Below are 19270 nucleotides of genomic sequence, written 5' to 3'. Positions count from 1 at the left end.
GGCGGCAATTATTGCGTAACTTTGGGCAATAAATTATCATTATAATTATTGGCAGTAAAAAAAAAAATAAATTTCCAGTGCGCGCATTAATTAAAATTTTAAATTAAATTTAATTAATGAATTAAAAAATAGTAAAGTAGTAAAAGAATATTTGAATGAAAAATAAAATTTTAAATATTTAAATGAACATGATATCGAGATATTGTAGTATCGATTCTCGAAATATTTTATAGTGGCGCGGCATGTTCTCACAATGATCGATTACCGTTCATTTCATCGCCGTTTTAACATCAAGTCCAGTGTTTGTGTGCCATTGTAAGAGCACACGGTCTTTGGTGATGTGACGGTGAATTGAAAATTTTAATATTTTAAAAATTTTTTACGCGTGTAATTATTGTAATTTTAAATAAATACTCGATCTCATAATGTTTATAATTAGTGTAACAATAAAATTATCATAACAATAATTATAAATTAACCGTAAATATATACATTTAATTGATAATACATCGAGGATTTGTACTCACGCGTTTATATTGTTATGTAGTTGTTGTAATATATAAGTTTGTGTCGTGTAAATGAAGAGGCGGCGAATCCGCGCGGCGGTCGCGTGCTAGTACACTTTTATATATATATATATTTACTTATATATTACTCTATATAACACTTACTATATAAAAAATCTATCCACATATATATATAATACTAATACATATAAAATATATACTTGTTGTTATTACAAAACAAACATAAAATAAATTACGTGGTGGATATTGGAATGGCGCGTAAATGCTGCGTTAAAAATTGTGAAATAAATGGTAGTGATGTACATGCTGTTGGTATACCGATTCATAGATTTCCTAAGGATCAACAACTTAAGTGTAAATGGTTAAAAAACGCTGGTTTTTCAAATAATTACAAACCTCTACCCGGTCAATTTGTTTGCTTCCGACATTTTTGTAAAAATGATTATGAAAAAGTCAACAAAAATACGGCAAATAGTCCTGGACATAAATTTTTGCTGAAAAAAGGCTCGGTGCCGACGATATTTGATAACTATGAGAATCATCCAGGTTTGTGGTGGTTTTTTTTTTGTTTTATGTTGTTAGATTATGAGATTTGGATTTTGTTTATTTTTTTTTTCTAGTTTTCGAATGGTAGAGATGATTTATTTGACGGTAATCGGCATGTTTGATATGTCATCCACGCTCTTACGACGTTACTTTTTGTACATTGCGGTGATCTCATCGCGAAACATCGACGTGTTACTTTGTTTGTTTTTTTTTTTTTTTATTTTTATTTTTGCTGGGTTACTATCATGTTAATCTATAGTTTGAGGATTGTCATTTTGAATTTACCGCGTGTTTAATCGTTAATTTTGTTTTACTTTGTTACTATTCTTTTTTATTGTGATGTAATTAATTTTAAAAATTTAAATTTTTCGTGCGAAAAATATGAAGATAGTAAAAAATTTGAATATTGATTCTAGTGTTTATTTATTTACTTGGAAGTTACTGTAGGGTTGGATTTTTGATTTTTATTAATTTCCCGCCAATTTTACATGATTTTGAATACTTGGAAAATTTTTAATTACTATTATAATTAATGAGTAATACGGAAAATACATGATCCTAAAGTTGGCAGACACTTGAGAATTTTCAGATTTTTTTTTTTTTTAAGAAATAAATTTAAAAAAAAAAAAAAAAAAAAAGCACATGTAGAGAATTTTAAAAAATTTTAGTGCAATTTTTTAAAATATTTTTTTTTTTTTATAATTTATTTATTATTTACAATTTATTTTTTCAAAATTGATAAGTTTTTTATTTTAAAAATTAGTTTTTATTTCTTTAAAAATTTTATTTGTTTACTTTGTTGATATTTTTTATTTTTTGAAAATCATTAACACTAATTTTAAAATGAATTTTTTTTTTAATTGCCGCTAATTTATTTGGTCCAAGTCCTCGTGCAATTGATTCATTATCAAAAATTTTAATGACGTGATTCTCATGAATTCTTAAGTTTTTTTTTTGGCCAGATTGCGATATATATTTTAATGAAATTTTATGTGCACTAATTTAAAAGTTTATAGATTCTGTAAATTATTATTATTACCATGAATCTTTAAGTTTTATAAAAAAATAATTGCAGGAAATCATAAAAGTTCATGATTTCCAGATTATTTTTGTTAAAAAACAAAATTTTAACTGAATAAATCAAAGGCATAAAAAAAATAAATAAAAGGAATTTTGTCAAATAATTGAATTTCAATTTCAATTAACATTTTAAAATAAAAATAAAAAAAATTTATTATTATTTTATCGACTTTTTGTAAAACTTTATTAATCTCTTCAATAAAAAAAAAAGATAAAAATGTGTGTTAATTTACTAACTCAGTCCACCCTATAAAAATTATCATTAATAACTAATTTATTGATAAGAAATATATTTTTATACGGCATATCAATATTATTATTATGATTATTATTATTTTTTTTTGTACCTATTACTAATTTTTTTTGACCTTAACTTTTAACATGAAAATTAAAAAATTTAATTGTCTAAAATAATTTAACACTTTTTTGTCAAATCATAAAAAATTTGAGACTTAAAGTATTAGATATTCGAAAGTTTAAATTTCTTTTATAAATAAATTGAGATTTAAAAAAAAAATTTTAAAATATGTACAAAAATTTTTTTTCAATTTTTGACTGCATGTAAAATTTTTTATTTATATAAATATTGATTCTGTTTATTTAAAAAAAAAAAAAAAAAAAGTATTTAGTGAAGCATTTTTAAAAAAATCTTTTTTCAACTTTTGGATAAATTTTTAATAAAATAATTAATTTTACATTATCTAGTATAAAGCACTTATTATTTTAAGTGCATATATTGTAAGCTGTTTGAATATGTACAATAAAAATATGACGCATTTAATAAACTAAATATGTAAAGAGAAAAAATATTTTGCTTTTATTAAGAAACAAAATATTAATAAAAAATTTTTGGTAAATATTTTTTATCAAATGATTTTTTGCACACAAGTGCATTAATTGACATTAAATTTAAGTAAATAAACGGTAGTAAATTTTTTTGATGTTAATTGCCTGATTTCTGACGTCAATTGCCTGATAAATTTTTTTTTGTTGTAAATCAAAATTTTTATCATTTCTAAAAATTTCATGAGTTTATAAATTTTCCACAGAAAAAAATTTTTAATTAATTTTAAAAAAATGTAATATATGAAATTGTTATTGTTATTAATAATATAATTTTATTCTTATTTATAGATCCCATTATTCCATTTACAAAGTCATCAGAATTGAATAATTCGACAGAAGATTCAAATCCAGTAAATATAGAAATGACACAAATGGAGAAAGAAAATTCACATGAAACAGAATTATCAAATTCAAAACCAGATGCTGAGAAATCGAAACCAGCTTCTGAAGAATCAAAGAAGGAAACATCGAAAAATTTACCCATTAACACAGATAATAAATCTGAAAGTATTAAAAAATCACCACCAAGTTCTGATAATTTAAGTACAGAGAATACACAGAATGTTGTTGATACTGCAGTAGAAAAGAAAGAATTCACAGAAGATCCACCAGCGAAACCGCCACCTCTTTCAAATGACTCGATTGTTAAATCAGAAATTAGCAGCAATTCAAATAATAAATCTAATGGCAGCGTAGAAAAAAATACTGCTGTTAAAAAAACATCAGGGGACAATAAAAATGGCAAAAATACCAAGTCTGGTAAAAATAAAACCGCTAATAAATTGGGGCTAAAATTCTATCCTGGCGCGAAACTGGAGGCTAAAGATTTTAATGAAAAATGGCAAGTATTCGAAATTATGATATTAATTTTATATAATTTATTCATTTTAATTATTTGTTTTTATGTGATTTCTAGGTACGCAGCACGAGTTGTCGAAACAGATTGGGCTGAACGGGAAGTGTTGATACATTTTGATAAGTGGAGTTCTAGATATAATGAATGGATACCAATGGACAGTTCTAGATTAAGAAGCTTTCAAATGCAACCTAGGTATGTTATTATTATTTACATTGAAAATACAATGTTCATTTATTCATTCATCGAGTGTTAGCTTTAAAAAATTAATTATTATTTGAAAATCAAGCCATGCAATGGAAATTGTAATTAAAAATTTTGATTGGATAGAATTGAAACTCTATCGGCGAATCAGAATGATTTTCTGTGTTAAAAAAATCCGTTTTAAAAACGTTCATGACAGAGATTTCAAAATTGAGATGATTCTGAACTTAAAGTTGAATATTTTTGGAACTTTGAGAAAATTTGAAAGAGAAAATTCTTAAACTGGTGCAGACTTTTCCCGCGTTTTTTATTTTTTGAGCAAAAATAATTTGACTTGACAACTTTTTGGGTTCGGAGAACAATAAAAAAAAGAAATTAATTAGGAGCTATGAAAATTCCTGATTTTTAATAAAATTATTCAGATACGAGGTAAAGAAAATATAAATGATTTGAAAACATTTTTTGAATTTTATTAGAACTTTTTGGGATGGTTATTTTTTTTTTTACTTTTTGAATTCGTTCAAAAATAGTCCAAAAAATGAGTGATTGGATCTAATTACAAACTTATGAAATTGTCAATTTAAATCAATTTTGCTAACAAAATAAAAAAAAATAAATAAACCCGGAAGATAAGTCACCACTAGTTGAAAAGTTTCCACACTTTTAATTATTTTAAAGTCTTAAAAATTTTCGACGAAGTTCAAAATTGCCTCAAATTTAAAAATTCAAATTTTCACAGTAAAAACAATTTATTTAATTCGACTGCTTGAAGAGTAGTTCCGGAAGTTGTGTTGGTCTAAGATTCTTAGCTGACATACCAGCATTCATATGAGAAACATTCCAGAACTCTAATCATCCAGTAGATTTTTTATTTTCTAATTTTTATTTTCCATTGCGTGAAAAACGATTTGATCTTCGGGAACATTCACATTCTTAAGAGCGTTCCGATTTTAATCGATAAAAAAAAACTTTTTTTAAAAACTATTCTCTGATTTAAATTCTGCGGAAAAAATCCGGACTGTTGTAAAAAAATTTTAATCGGATTCAGTCAAAATTTTTAATCAGGGAAATTTAAAAAGAAATTAATTAGATTATTTAATTGAAAAATGTTAATATTAAAATGATATTTAAATATTTTACTATTAGTATTTTCCATTTTCATTAATTGGCTTGATTACTTATCACAATTTATAAAAATATTCCCATTTTTTTTTCTCAAGTGAACAAGTGTGGGTGCTACCGGATCAGTAAGTTCATAGTCAATTTTTTTGTTTTGTTTTATTTGATTAAAATTTTAAGCCTGCTGTAAACTATTAAATGTAGATTTGAATTGGGATTTTATGCCTTAAAAAACTGCATGATTTTTTAATTCATGTATTAACTATGATTTGGAAATTTATTTAAATAGACTTGAAGCTTTGTTATTATTTTACTATTGCAAATCTCAAATTTAAAATTCATTTTTCATCGTGACCTTAAATTTCATACAGGCCGTAATCAAAATCGGGATAAATAATACAAGTGTCTTGAAGGTGTAAACTAAATAGTTTTGTACCCTCATGGCACTATAAGGGCGTATTAAGAAATTTAAAATATTTTGTCTTATTATTTTTATATTTGTAAATAAGAAGTATATCAAAGTGGATGAAAATTTTTTTTATAAGCCTTTTTGCTGTTTAAAAGATTTATCTTTTAATATGATACGCCCTTTAATCAGTACCGCGAAATTTAAATTTGAATTATTCGTTTCCTAGAAAATAATTTAATCTTTGCTGCCTCTTTTTTCTTTTTATTTTATTCTATATTTTTATAATTAGTTTTTCGAACAATCTTGGAATCTACTAAATATATATATATATATATATATATATATATATATATATATATATATATAGCTTAAAGATTTCAAAGCTTAAGACTTAAACTTTGAAATCTTGTATTTATTAAAAAATTGTAATTACCATAAATATTCAGAATTTTTTCCCTTTTTTGAGTTGAAATTTAAAAATAAAAACTTGTAGTGTCACAATTATTTTTCTATTAAGGGGGAAAAGGGTCTGAGATACAAAAAAAAACATATTTTTGGGATTGCTTTTTTCAGAGTACCTTCCTTACTAAAATTCTTAAAACTAGTGACATTATTTATCATCATTTAAAGAATATTCTGCTAAATTTTCATAAAAAAATATTTAAAAATAAGCTAGCGGTAGTGGGGAGAGACAAGTCAATTTAAAAAAAGTCTCCATGCGGTAGGCAGGATAACTCATGACTGCTTCATCTGAAATCAAAAAACCAAAAAGATTTCTTGAGTACATAAATTTGATGGATTTGAACGAAGGAATAAACAAAATATTCATTTTTGAATTTTTGGTAGAGGTGCAATCAAAAAATTCTGATTTTTACCAAAAATTTCGCTTTTTGTTTAATTCAAAAATGAGTAGTAATTGAAAAAAAAAACATCCTTCGTTCAAATCCAAGATAAACTTATGTACTAAAGAAATCTTTTTGGTTTTTAGATTTCAGATCAAGCAGTCATTAGTTATCCTGCCTACCGCATGGATACTTTTTTTAAGTGACTCGTCTCTCCCTACTATCACTGGCTTATTTTTCAATATTTTTTTATGAAAATTTCGTAGAATATTCTTGAAATGATGCTCAATAATGTCACTAATTTTCAGAATTTTAATAATGACTCTGGAAAAAAAGTAATCACAAAAATATGCTCTTTTTTTGTATCTCAGACCTTTCTCCCCTTACTAGAAAAAACTATAATTTAAATTGATAAGAAAATTTTCCTAAATGAAAAAATAGTAAATATTTTTTTTCTCCACTAAATAAAAAAAATATAAAACTCAAACAATTTTTCAAAAATTTTTAACAATCCCGATTTTCATTTAAACTTTCCCCCTCCATAATAATAATTTTTATCTTCACCCGCTCAATAATTTCAAATCAAATAAAAACAAATAAATCAAAGTAATAATTTTTAAATAAACCCGCTCAATAATCAGGATTACCTGCTGTAAAATAGCTCCATTTCATAGGGTAAAAAAAAAATCGCTAGCGTTAGATGCGGGGGCGAGTATGTGTGAGTCATCACAAACTGACAGTCTTTTTTCTTTTTCATTACAAACTCTCGTTAAAAAAAAATTGTATATATACATGTATATATATGTACACATCCATCTATAAATATATCACATACATAATGTAATATATACATTTAGTATATTTATTTGAATATAAATAAATAAATAATAAAATTATAATATTTAGGGATACAAAAATGCGTGAATTTGCTGTCGGGGAAAGAATTTTAGCAACGTGGGCAGATGGAAGAAAATATCCAGCCAAAGTAAATGCAGTTTTGGGAGACGGTTAGTATATATGTATATATACGTTACCTTGCTTTATCTGCGCATTTCATACTTTATATACATACATATTTATATATATGTAACAGAGGTTATACATATGTGTACATAACATACTTGCCAAGTCTTGACGTTTAGCTTGGAAAATATAAATATATATGTATATATACATATCGTTATATATTTTTTTATATTTAATTTATTAAATTAATTTATTAATATATATTTATATAAATATATTATTTTGTTTTTAAATTTGTACAGATAAATATGATGTTCTTTTTGATGACGGTTATGCTAAAATAGTTCGATCATCGAAAATGACTAAAATTGCGTCCACAAGTTCTAAGGTAAGCTTTTATTTTTACAGTGAGGTTATGTTATTGTCTTTTTTATTATTTTTTTTTAAATTATGTGTCATTAGATTGACATATTTGTAATTATGATAACATACTAGATGTTAATATAATGATTTATTGTACTTTTAATTTTTGACATTTAAACTTTTGAATTAAAATTTTTTATAAACTCTAGTTTAGTATGTAAAAAATATATTATATTTTTCATAAATTATATATGTCATTGAATTGACATATTTATATTTATGAGAGCATGGTGTTGAAATTTTAGTGTACTTTAAATTTTGACATTTAAATTTTATGAGTGAATGTAAACTGACAGGATACTGAAGTTATCTGACGTCTAATAATTTTTTAATTTTTTAAAAAATGACAAATTATAAAATAAACATATTTTTAAAAAATGCACTTGTAGTATTTTAAATTTTCTATATGTGCATATTTTTAGTTTTTTTATTAAATTGTTGAAAATAAATTTAGAAATTGTTAATTGTCTGCTAATCAGGATCATACTGCTAAGTGACGATTTTTTAAATTTTTAAATAAATCAATGAAATGTAAGGAGGATAAAAATTTAAAAATGTGTATTTAGATCAGTGGAAAATCAGTATGTGCATTTTTAAATTTTATTATTTCAGTCAATTCAATAAGTTATTTAAAATTCAAAAATTATCTCATGTCTTCTACATTCATACTCATTAATTTTTTATGATCCTCAAGTTAACAAACAATTAGTAATTTTTTTTTATGAACAATTCTATTACAAAAAAAAAAAAAAAAAAAAAAAAAAAATACACATGTAAAAAATTAAAAAAATTATAGATGCAATTTTTAAAAATATTTTTTTTTTTAATCTATCGTTTTGAATAAATTTCAAAAATTATTAGACATCGGCTAACTTCAGTATCATTAAATTTTTATGATTCTGTAATTAATAGACAATTAACAATTTTTTTTTTTTTTTTTAATTTTTCATCAATTGTTTAGTATAAAAAAAAATATTATTTCATTTATAAATTTTAATAAAATGATCAATTTATAATTGAAGTTTTTTTTCTAATCGAAATGAAATTTGATAATAAATTAAAAATTTATAGAATTCATCAAAAACAATGGAATCAGAATCTTACATTGGCAGTAAACAAGAACGGCGAGATAAAAGTAGAAAACACTCAGTCGTCGATTTATTTTCCCACAAAAAAAGAACTAAAGCAGATGGAGTTGATAAATCACTAAACAAAAAAGATGATAGTGTTGTTGTAAATGATAACAATGAACAATTAAATAATTCCGATAGTGTTAATGACAGTGCTGATGCCACTGGTGGCGAACTCGATGACTCTAGCTCGGAAGTACTACAGGGTTTTGAAAATTCAAAACCCAAAGTTAGGAATGGCGCCAAAAGAAAACGTGAGGTAGTCAATGATTACGACGATGATACTGGGCCAGAGTGGGTCGATGGTGAACCACAGGGTGTTGAATCATTTGCTGTCGATGGTAATGAAGGCTCGCGTCGTTCAATAATAATACCCGATAAAAAGTTACCACCTGGATGGCAAAAACATTTTATACAGAGAAAAACAGGAAGTTCTGCTGGCAAATGGGACGTCGTCTTCTTTCACGAACCGACTAGTAAAAAATTTCGATCAAGAAATGATTTGAAAGTTTTCTTTGAGTCCCAACGTCCTAATAATTATGATCCAGATAAATTTGACTTTTGTATTCATCGCAGAAAAAAAACAGTTTCTGCAAAAGCTAAAACAGATGCGGGTACAAGTGGTAGTAGCAACCCACCAACGACTAATGAAGTGCCAAAAAAAATAAAAACACTTTTACCTAAGAGTAAAACCGCTACGACAAATGATTTGTTACTGACACCAGTAACTAATAATTACTCTACGCCTAATCCTGCGCCTGTGGAAGATACTGGTAAGTTTTTATATCATTCATTTATTTTTTTAAATCTTTTTTTGAGATTTTTTTTTTTTTTTGCTAACACTAGGAATGATTTATTGTAAGTATTTATATATTTAATTAAACTGACTGATATTATTGATTTAATATTTTTAGAGTACAGAACAATCTGGTTATAAGCAATCGTTAAAACTGGGTTATACCTGACAGATTAATTGATTATCATCACAGCGATTTTTTTAGTTTCCAATAAAAAGAACAAGATAAACTTTCTCGGAAGATTTTTGTTGTTTGAGTCCCATAAATATTTGATGCGTAATTAGAAATCTAAAATCCGGGTATTCTGTTAGTACTGCCGGCCCTTGAGGAATGTAGGAAAAATTATTAGAAATAATTATCCCTTTTTACGATATTTTAATTCAGTGATCCAAGAGTTCATCTATAAGAACTTAGTACGCTCTGTTTATAAGCAATTGTAGTTTCTCATTTATTTTTATATGGGGTATTAAGGAACCGGTCTTATTTTCCCGGACAATAATTTCCCAAACAAAATTTATCAACAATAAAGCGTGGCAAAATTTCCCATGTTAATTTACATGATTAAATTTTATTTGGGTTATTTGTGTACATGGGAACATTATTTTGGTAATTTTTTTTATGGTGAATTGTGTATTTATTGGTGACAGGCTAATCCATACAAGCATGGCCTCAAAATATATATTTGTTTTATGTATATTTTGACATTAAGCTCCTTAACTAGATTTTATAGTAAATGAAATAATTATGTCGGCAACCATAAGAAATTTCTAAGAAATTTAACCTGATTTCCTATTAAAATTAATTTATTGAGTAGTTTCGTGTTATTGAAATAAGACCCTATCAAAAAAATCCATATGGGAATCCAGCCTAGATTTCTATGTGGGTTCCGACATGGCGTTTTCGGATGGATTCCCATATGGTTTTCCATAGGAATATTAATCTGTTCCTTTATTCATATTCGCGTATTAATAGACGATAGACATAGAAATCCAGATACCCCGGATTCTATAGAAATTACTTATATAGAAACCCAGATTCCTATATGAATTTCCCACAAAGAAATCCATACATCCAAATTTCTATGTCAAGTTCCTATATGGGGATCCAGGTACCCACAGTTTCCTGCATAGATTCTTATATAAATCCATACACTCCTATATTAATTCCTATAGATTCTTATATAAAGCCATACTTTTCTATATGGATTCCTATGGGTTCCCATGCAATCCCACATGGATTTTTTTGATAGGAAGTTTGAATATAATCGTTACTCGTAAACTACTTGATCAGTCGATTTTAAAATTTAATCAGCTCAAAGTCTTAATAAACCATTTTAAATGCGGCAAAAAAAATATTTAGATCGATTAATAGCTCAAATAATAAATAAATACTAATAACTACTATCATCATAAATTTGATATCATATATAAATATATTAGAATAGTAAAAAAATAAATGTAACTCGATTGCTTATAAAAGGCGCGAAAAATTAAAGCTACGTAAACTCCTTAACTGGATCCCGTTTTCCAATCCCAGAAAAATATGTAAAGGAAACTACTTGTAATCAGACCATTTATAATCAGATTGTACTGTAATTATTTTTAAAATTCCTCTTAAATAACTATGTAATTCATATATTATTTTAATTCAACAGCAGTTTTTATTGGTGGTCTACGAGTCGAGATGGAAAACAGTGCATACAAATGTCCTAAAGACGGATGTGCCAAAACACTTCGTAATGAAAATCTCTTACAAATGCACATAAAACATTATCACCCAGAGTTCTCAAAGTATTTAGGATCAACACCAAACGTTGCTGATTTAGCGTACGCGCGTACAATAGGCGAACCAATAATTGATGCAACTCCGAAAAAATCAATCAACAATTATTCCGATAAACCAACTAGCCGATTTGACAAAAGAAAAACTAACTCAGATAAATTTTCATCATCACTGAATCATTCGCTCAGTCAATCTTTTGCCGCATCATCTCCGTTGTCTGTTGCGTCACCAGACACGTCTCAAATTGACAGTCAGTTGAACGGGTTGAAGGATGACATGAAACTTGAATTGATGTCACCGGGTTCAAGTGCTTCTCTGGATATTGATGATGAGTTGACCAAAAAGTCTGACGGTAGCTGTGCAATGTCACCTGGTTCACTGTTCGACATGAAGTCTAAAGAGGAAAAAACTCAAGCTGGAATAAAAACATTGTTGCCTTTACGACCTGCTAATTCAGTAGACACTACACGAATGGATCGTTCTAAATCCCTTGATGACACTTTTAATTCTGATAGAGGGCAACGGAAACGTCAATTGTCTGAATACAGCTCTGATGCTTCGACCAAAAGTAAAAAACGACATGGTAAATATATTTATTACTCTCTTTTTTATAATGAAGAATGGAAGAAAAATTATTCAATTTTAAATATTTTTAACCTCGACGTCACACTTACGGTACGACCATACGGATCTACAGACTCCGTTGGTTTTTTGTAAATATCTCTGTAAATATTTGATTTTTCGAAAAATTCCAAGAGACTTTTTTTGTAGAGCTTTAAATTCTCTACGAAAAATGTATCTTGTACTTTTTTCAAAAATTTAATTTTTATAGAGATATTTTGAGTTTAAAATTACATGACCCCAAGTAGCACAGAGACAACTTTAAGATGTCTTTTGATAGGACAAATTTTTTTTTGTCCCAAAGATTTTTTATATAAGTAAGTCATACAGATGTTGGTTCTAAGAGCCATAGAAAATTTGTGTTATTTTTCCTATCTCAAGAGAGGAAAGGGGTCTGAGATAAAAAAAGAGCATATTTTTGTGATTTTTTTTTTTTTTTCCAGAGAACGTTCTTTATTACAATTTTTAAAGTTGGTGCCATTATTAAGTATAACTTCAAGAATATTCTGCTAAATTTTCATAAAAAAATATTGAAAAATAAGTCAGTGATGGTGGGGAGAGACGAGTCACTTTAAAAAAAGTCTCCATGCGGTAGGCAGGATAACTCATGACTGCTTCATCTGAAATCAAAAAACCAAAAAGATTTCTTTAGTACATAAGTTTATCTTGGATTTGAACGAAGGATTTTTTTTTTAATTACTACTCATTTTTGAATTAAACAAAAAGCGAAATTTTTGGTGAAAATCAGAATTTTTTGATTGCACCTCTACCAAAAATTCAAAAATGAATATTTTGTTTATTCCTTCGTTCAAATCCATAAAACTTATGTACTAAAGAAATCTTTTTGGTTTTTTGATTTCAGATCAAGCAGTCATGAGTTATCCTGCCTACCGCATGGAGACTTTTTTTAAAGTGACTCGTCTCTCCCCACTACCACTGGCTTATTTTTAAATATTTTTTTATGAAAATTTAGCAGAATATTCTTTAAATGATGATAAATAATGTCACTACTTTTAAGAATTTCAATAAGGAAAGTACTCTGAAAAAAAAAATCACACAAATATGCTTTTTTTTGTACCAAACCCCTTTCTCTCCTTGAACAGATTTCGGTAACATAAATTTCTGACCGATTTGTCAACATCTTGATGCCTCATCAATATGTCAAAAAACTGTGTGCTACTTGGGTTAGATATAGAAATATGTAATATAAAATTGCCAGGATATATTGGATTCCATGTGACTGTAAAGGAATAAATTTGAATAATTTTTTTTTCCATCAAAAATCATTCCTCGCTTATTCGTTTCACTAGTTATCATTAAAATCATACAATCATTTAAATATATCAGATGTCGTACGTGTTTTCGTGTCGTCAAAACTTATAATTAAAAAAAAATAAATAATTATGATAATGAATAGTTGAGATGTAGATCAAATTGTCTTAGTTGTTCCAATCTGTGTGTGTTCCTTGTCCCCAATAAAAAAAAAGTTTGTTCCTTTTAATCGTAACTAAAGATAGTAGGGAAAAATCATGCTTTAATTATTGCTATCAGGCATACAGGAGCTTACGGATGATTATGGGGATTTAGATGACAGCGCATTGGATACCGAAGGACCTACACCACTTATGTATAGATTCAGTCGTAGAAAGTCTGACTCTAAGAGCGACGATAACAGCCAGAGTAAGTTTTAAATAATTTAACCCAAATTTAGCCAAAAAAAAAAAATTGAAAAAAATGGGAGTTGAACAATTATCCATCGCTTTACTTATCTAGAATTTTTATTTTAATGCCTGTCTTTACTCTCACTATGAAAAAAAAAACTAAAAGTTGGGACTGTCTTGTGGTGGTCTTTCGTTTATGTTACGTATTATTTCTGTATGTAATTTTTATTTATTGTAGGCCTATTAATTAATTTTAATTTTAATTAATTTAATACTTTTTACTTCGAGACGATGGTAATAATCTCGAAGATACTTCCTATTAATTTTTATTTCTTTCGTTCGTAATTTAAAATCATGGTCATTTGTATCACAATAAAATGTAGGAATTCGCATTACTCATTACTATTTTATTTGTTAATTATTAATAATTTTTTAAAAATATTTTTTATTTATTTTTTTAAATTTATTATTTGAATTGTAATAATTTTTTTTTTTCAATAGATGGTGACGGTGTAATGATGATGATAAATGGTGAAATGGTAAAGGTCGAACAATTGAAACGGGAAGAAATAATAAATTGTACTTGTGGTATTGTTGAAGAAGACGGACTTATGATACAATGCGATTTGTGCCTTTGCTGGCAACATGGGCATTGTAATGCCATTGAACGGGAAAAAGATGTACCGGAAAAATATATTTGTTATATTTGCCGACATCCGTATCGTCAGAGACCATCGAAAAAATATATACATGACCAAGATTGGATCAAAGAAGGCAAATTACAAAGGTTATTATTTATTAATGTTATTTTAATTATTCTATTATTATTTAGGGTATTTTTAGCCCCCCCCCCCAATTTTTTGAAATTTTCAATGACTTTCAACTCTCGACTTAATTGAAAAGTAATTAAAACATTAATGAAAAAAAGTACAACGCAATTGCAATTTTCCCGAGACATTGGATTTGAAAAAAAATTTGAAAATTTGAATTAAAAAATTGCCATGAAAATTTTTCTGAAATTTACATCAAATTTCGTTCAACTTTTAAATGATAACAACTGCAAATATTTTTTTTTAAATAATTAATCAAATATTGAAACCCTTGACAGTCATTGAAATTTTTTTAGAAAAAGTAAGGGATTATTATTACTATGAAAATAATTTGGGGATTATTTATTACAGTTTGTCAAAAAGAACAAAGAATCAAGATACTATTAATAAACGAGCGGCGATGCTGAAACGATCTTACGATTTAGTTGGAGCTCTAATACAGATACAACAAATTCTTCATAGTTTGAGAGTCAAGATAAATGTTGCACAGTAAGTAAATACTGTAAAGATTTAAGATTAGGGTAAAGTTATTTAAAAATAGTACAGAGTTTACGTAAGACTGATCAAGTAGCTTACAAGTAACAATTATATTCAAACTGCCTATCAAAAAAATCCATGTGGGATTGCATGGGAACCCATAGGAATCCATATAGAAAAGTATGGCTTTATGTAGGAATCCATAAGAATTAATATAGGAATGTATGGATTTATATAAGAATCCATGTAGGAAACTGTGGGTACCTTGATCCCCATGTAGAAACTTGACATAGATATTTGGATGTATGGATTTCTTTGTGGGAAATTCATATAGGAATCTGGGTTTCTATATAAGTAATTTCTATAGAATCCGGGGTATCTGGATTTCTATGTCTATCATCTATTAATACGCGAATATGAATAAAGGAACAGATTAATATTCCTTTAGGAAACCATATGGGAATCCATCCGAAAACGCCATGTGAGAACCCACATAGGAATCTAGGCTGGATTCCCATATGGATTTTTTTAATAGGGTCTTATTTCAATAACACGAAACTACTCAATAAATTAATTTTAATAGAAAATCAGGTTAAATTTCTTAGAACTTTCTTATGGTTGCCGAGATAATTATTTCATTTACTATAAAATCTAGTTATTTACTGAAATACAAAACAATAAAAATCTAAAAATAATTTACAGAAACAAAGACCATCCGAAATTATATTTATGGGCTAAAAACTGGGAAAAATCCGAATTGCCCAAACCAAATGTGGAACCAATACCAATAATGGAAATAATTAAATCCGAGCCAGTATCACCGGATACTGATACCGATGTCTGTCAATCGGACATGAAATCAGAACCAATAGATTCTGATACAAAAGAGGAAATAAATTGCGATAGATCGATACACTCTGATTCAGAATTAATGAAAATTCTTGAAGAGGACAATAATCCTTCTGCTGACGAACCAAAAATAAAGAAAGAAAATTCAATTAAAAATAATAAAGAGGATAATTTATTAACACCCACAGCAACAAACGGTGACGACAAAATTCCACAAAAAAGTAATAAAACTGATGGGCCTAAAGTAAAATCAAAAGATGATACAGAAAATTTAAATAGTCAATCAGGTGAGCCGAGTACCGATAATCAAATGCCATTCGCTGCAGTAAATGGTGACGATTCTTTGAACGTAAATGACAATGAGCAAGTGATCCAATCATCAAAAGGATTTGAATCAACGTTACAAGACAAACCGGCTATGCCTCAGCCTTTTATTCCTGAACCAGAAGCTCCAATAGATCCTGATGAATGCCGACTACGTTTGTTGGATCACGTCGATCATTTTCAAAATCATATTGAAGCTCGGCTAACTGGCATTGAAGCTCAAGTATCTCTTTTAGAAGCCATGGATCCTGATAGTGATTTACCCTTGGATAAAGTTGAACTCCGTGTTAAAGAAACTATGAAAATGTTATTACGTGATCTCAATACTGTAAGAAAACTAGCCTCGTTGTGTTAAATTTTTCTTTGTTAATTCAAAGTGTCAAAAATAATTATAAATAAAAGTGATGATTGTTAATAATCAGGTAATTCTTTTTTTTAATACAAATTATTAGTGCACAGAAAAAAAAGATTTCTTGGTGCCAAAAATTTTTATTTTTTTATTCATAATGCAAAAAATTTATTAGGGTTACTAAAAAATTTTTTTTCTGTGTGCTGATGTAGAAAAATTGTAGAATAGTTTTTAAATCATGATCCGGAAAAAAATAGAAATATTTTTTTTAGATAAAAGTGGAATTAAATAACTTGATTTTTATGCCAATGTAGCATCAGATAAATTTTAAATTATTAATAAAATAAATAATTGATGAAATAACATTTTAAAAAAACGCGCTTTTACAAAATTTAAAAATTCGTAAGTGTATTTTTTATAAATATTTTTTTAATCATTTATTTATAATTTTAAATTTATCTGATGTCTGCTACATTTACACTCATTCTTTTCTTCTATCAAAATTACAAAAGTTCAAAAAAAGCTGCGAAGTTCTAATCTGTCTTTTCCATTAATTAACATAAAATATTAAATGTTCTAAAGTAGATCAGTGGCCACAAATGATATGTCTACGCTACGTAAAAAAAAATCCACGTATGTTAAATATTGTAAATAGTAATTTTAGTAGTAATTAATAATTAAGGCTGCATTAAATACAATGATAATTATCAATAATAATAATGAAAAAAAAAAAAAAAAAAAAAAATTGATTAAAGTTACTCAGTTATTGCCCAGTTCAATATCGTCATTACAACGATAATAACTATCTGACATAGATAATGATCAGTTCTGATAGCTGATACACTGCCGATAGTGATTATCTTGTCTTTGACGATCATCTGTTGCTCGCGCACTGCGCGAATTTAATAAATTTTAAAATAGCTTCTTTTTTTTACTTATAATTTCAATTTTAAATTGATTAATTTTATCTCAAGAGCTATAAATAAAATAGTCTATGTTACGAAGCTAGTGGATATTAATAATAATAAGTCTTGAATTTACTCATGCTTGAGTTTATGTCTCAGCTTTAGTGACCCTGACTCTAATTGACCGAAGCCGATCACCGATTTCTCGGCAATTTATCAAATATTGTATTAGCTAATAGTTTTTTTTTTTTTTTTTTTTTTTTTTTTTTTAGTATATAAATACAGACAATGTTTTAATAATTGTTACTTATACTTAGGATCCATATTATTCAAGTGAGAAATTTACTTCCGTTCCGACTGCCGGATGCCATTTTTTATTTTTTTTTTCTAATTAGTTTTATTGCTCAGCATTTAATTATTATCATAATACTGAAGTTAGCCGAGGTCTAATAATTTTTGGATTTTTTTTAAAACAAGAAATTATAAAAAAAAAAATATTTGAAAAAAATACACCTATAGTTTTTTAAATTTTCTACATGTGCATATTTTTATTATTATTATTTTTTAAAATTAATTCGCTAAAAAATAAATGCAAAATTTTCTAATTGTCTGCTAACTTCAAGATCGTTTATTATCAATAAATAAGTAGTTCATTCGAGTGTTTTTTTTATCTATAAATTTTGAAGAGATTATTAACAAAAGAGAAGTGAGAAAGGAAGAAAGTGTAGCTATATATGAAACGGGAAGAGTCTTGTTATATTCAAATCACATATTGTTTAAAGTTTCCGTTCTCGCGACCTCATTTCATATGTTAAATTTAAAAAGAACTAGGCACTTTTATTCAGGTCAATTTGTTCAGATTATTATATACCAGTTACATTATAATATTTACAATCTATACATGTATATATATATATATGTATATATATTCCTATATGCGTAGACTAGTCAGTAGACTTTTCATAAGAGATTAATAGTTTTAGAAGTGAGACGATTGCTATGACGTTGAAATATTATACGCTCGACAATGCGTACACATACAATGAACAATAGAATTATTAATGATGATTAATATTCAAGAATTATAAGCTATACAACAGATTATAGGTATAGTTAAATAAGATCTATCTTTTTTTTTTACAATCCATATATTTCGGGAACTCAATTCCATTTAATTGCTTTTGATAAATTATTCGGGTAAAATTATTTTTAAATTTGATTGACGTTCACAATTATGACAAATTTAAATATTTTTTTATAAGTTTTCATTTAATTTTAATTTTTACTTCAGAAGAATTTTTTTCTTCTATTGATAGCGATTTTATTCCCGTTAACGGTACAGTTAATTTTTAAATTTAAATTAATATTTTTAATTTGCCTCTATAGAAATTAAAAATTTGCAAAAAAAAAAAATTATGGAATCGCATCAGTTAAACGTAATTTGTAAAAATCGAAAGAGCTCACCAAGACTTAGATCCGATTAAATTTTCAAGAAAAATCGGTCAGCAGTTATCAAATTATTCAAAAAAAAAACAAATAAAATTAAAAAAGTTTTTTTTGTGGCTTTTATTCATAATTCAAAATTCGCGCAATCGAGTCTCAAGAAATCCTATCGATTATGGCAAAGAACGTTTGATAAAAGAGCTCAAAAATTTAAAAATAATATTTTCAAGCTCACAATTGACCCATAGGAAGTTTTGAAAGTGACCCATTTTAACCCTTTAAAT

At 26.8% G+C, this 19270-nt stretch overlaps 1 protein-coding gene across 3 annotated transcripts; it reads left to right on the top strand.

Annotated features, from left to right (window-relative positions):
• The first annotated feature begins 273 nt into the window (after window positions 1-273).
• Window positions 274-16707, top strand: LOC103573610 (PHD finger protein 20). Of its 3 annotated transcripts, XM_008552765.2 has the most exons (12): window positions 274-1073; window positions 3288-3840; window positions 3916-4050; window positions 5280-5306; window positions 7336-7436; window positions 7698-7783; window positions 8890-9721; window positions 11400-12110; window positions 13700-13828; window positions 14311-14596; window positions 14991-15128; window positions 15819-16707. In XM_008552765.2, the coding sequence occupies exons 1-12, from the start codon at window positions 779-781 to the stop codon at window positions 16642-16644; spliced, it is 4119 nt and encodes a 1372-aa protein (XP_008550987.1). In that variant the 5' UTR covers window positions 274-778; the 3' UTR covers window positions 16645-16707. The 3 variants fall into 3 exon arrangements, with proteins under 3 accessions (XP_008550987.1, XP_014300215.1, XP_014300217.1); XM_014444729.2 differs by lacking the exon at window positions 5280-5306; XM_014444731.2 differs by lacking the exon at window positions 13700-13828.
• The last annotated feature ends 2563 nt before the right edge of the window (window positions 16708-19270 follow it).

This window comes from Microplitis demolitor, chromosome 9 (genome assembly GCF_026212275.2).
Source record: "Microplitis demolitor isolate Queensland-Clemson2020A chromosome 9, iyMicDemo2.1a, whole genome shotgun sequence".
Lineage (NCBI taxonomy): Eukaryota > Metazoa > Arthropoda > Insecta > Hymenoptera > Braconidae > Microplitis > Microplitis demolitor.
This window is presented reverse-complemented; position numbering and strand designations above follow the sequence as displayed.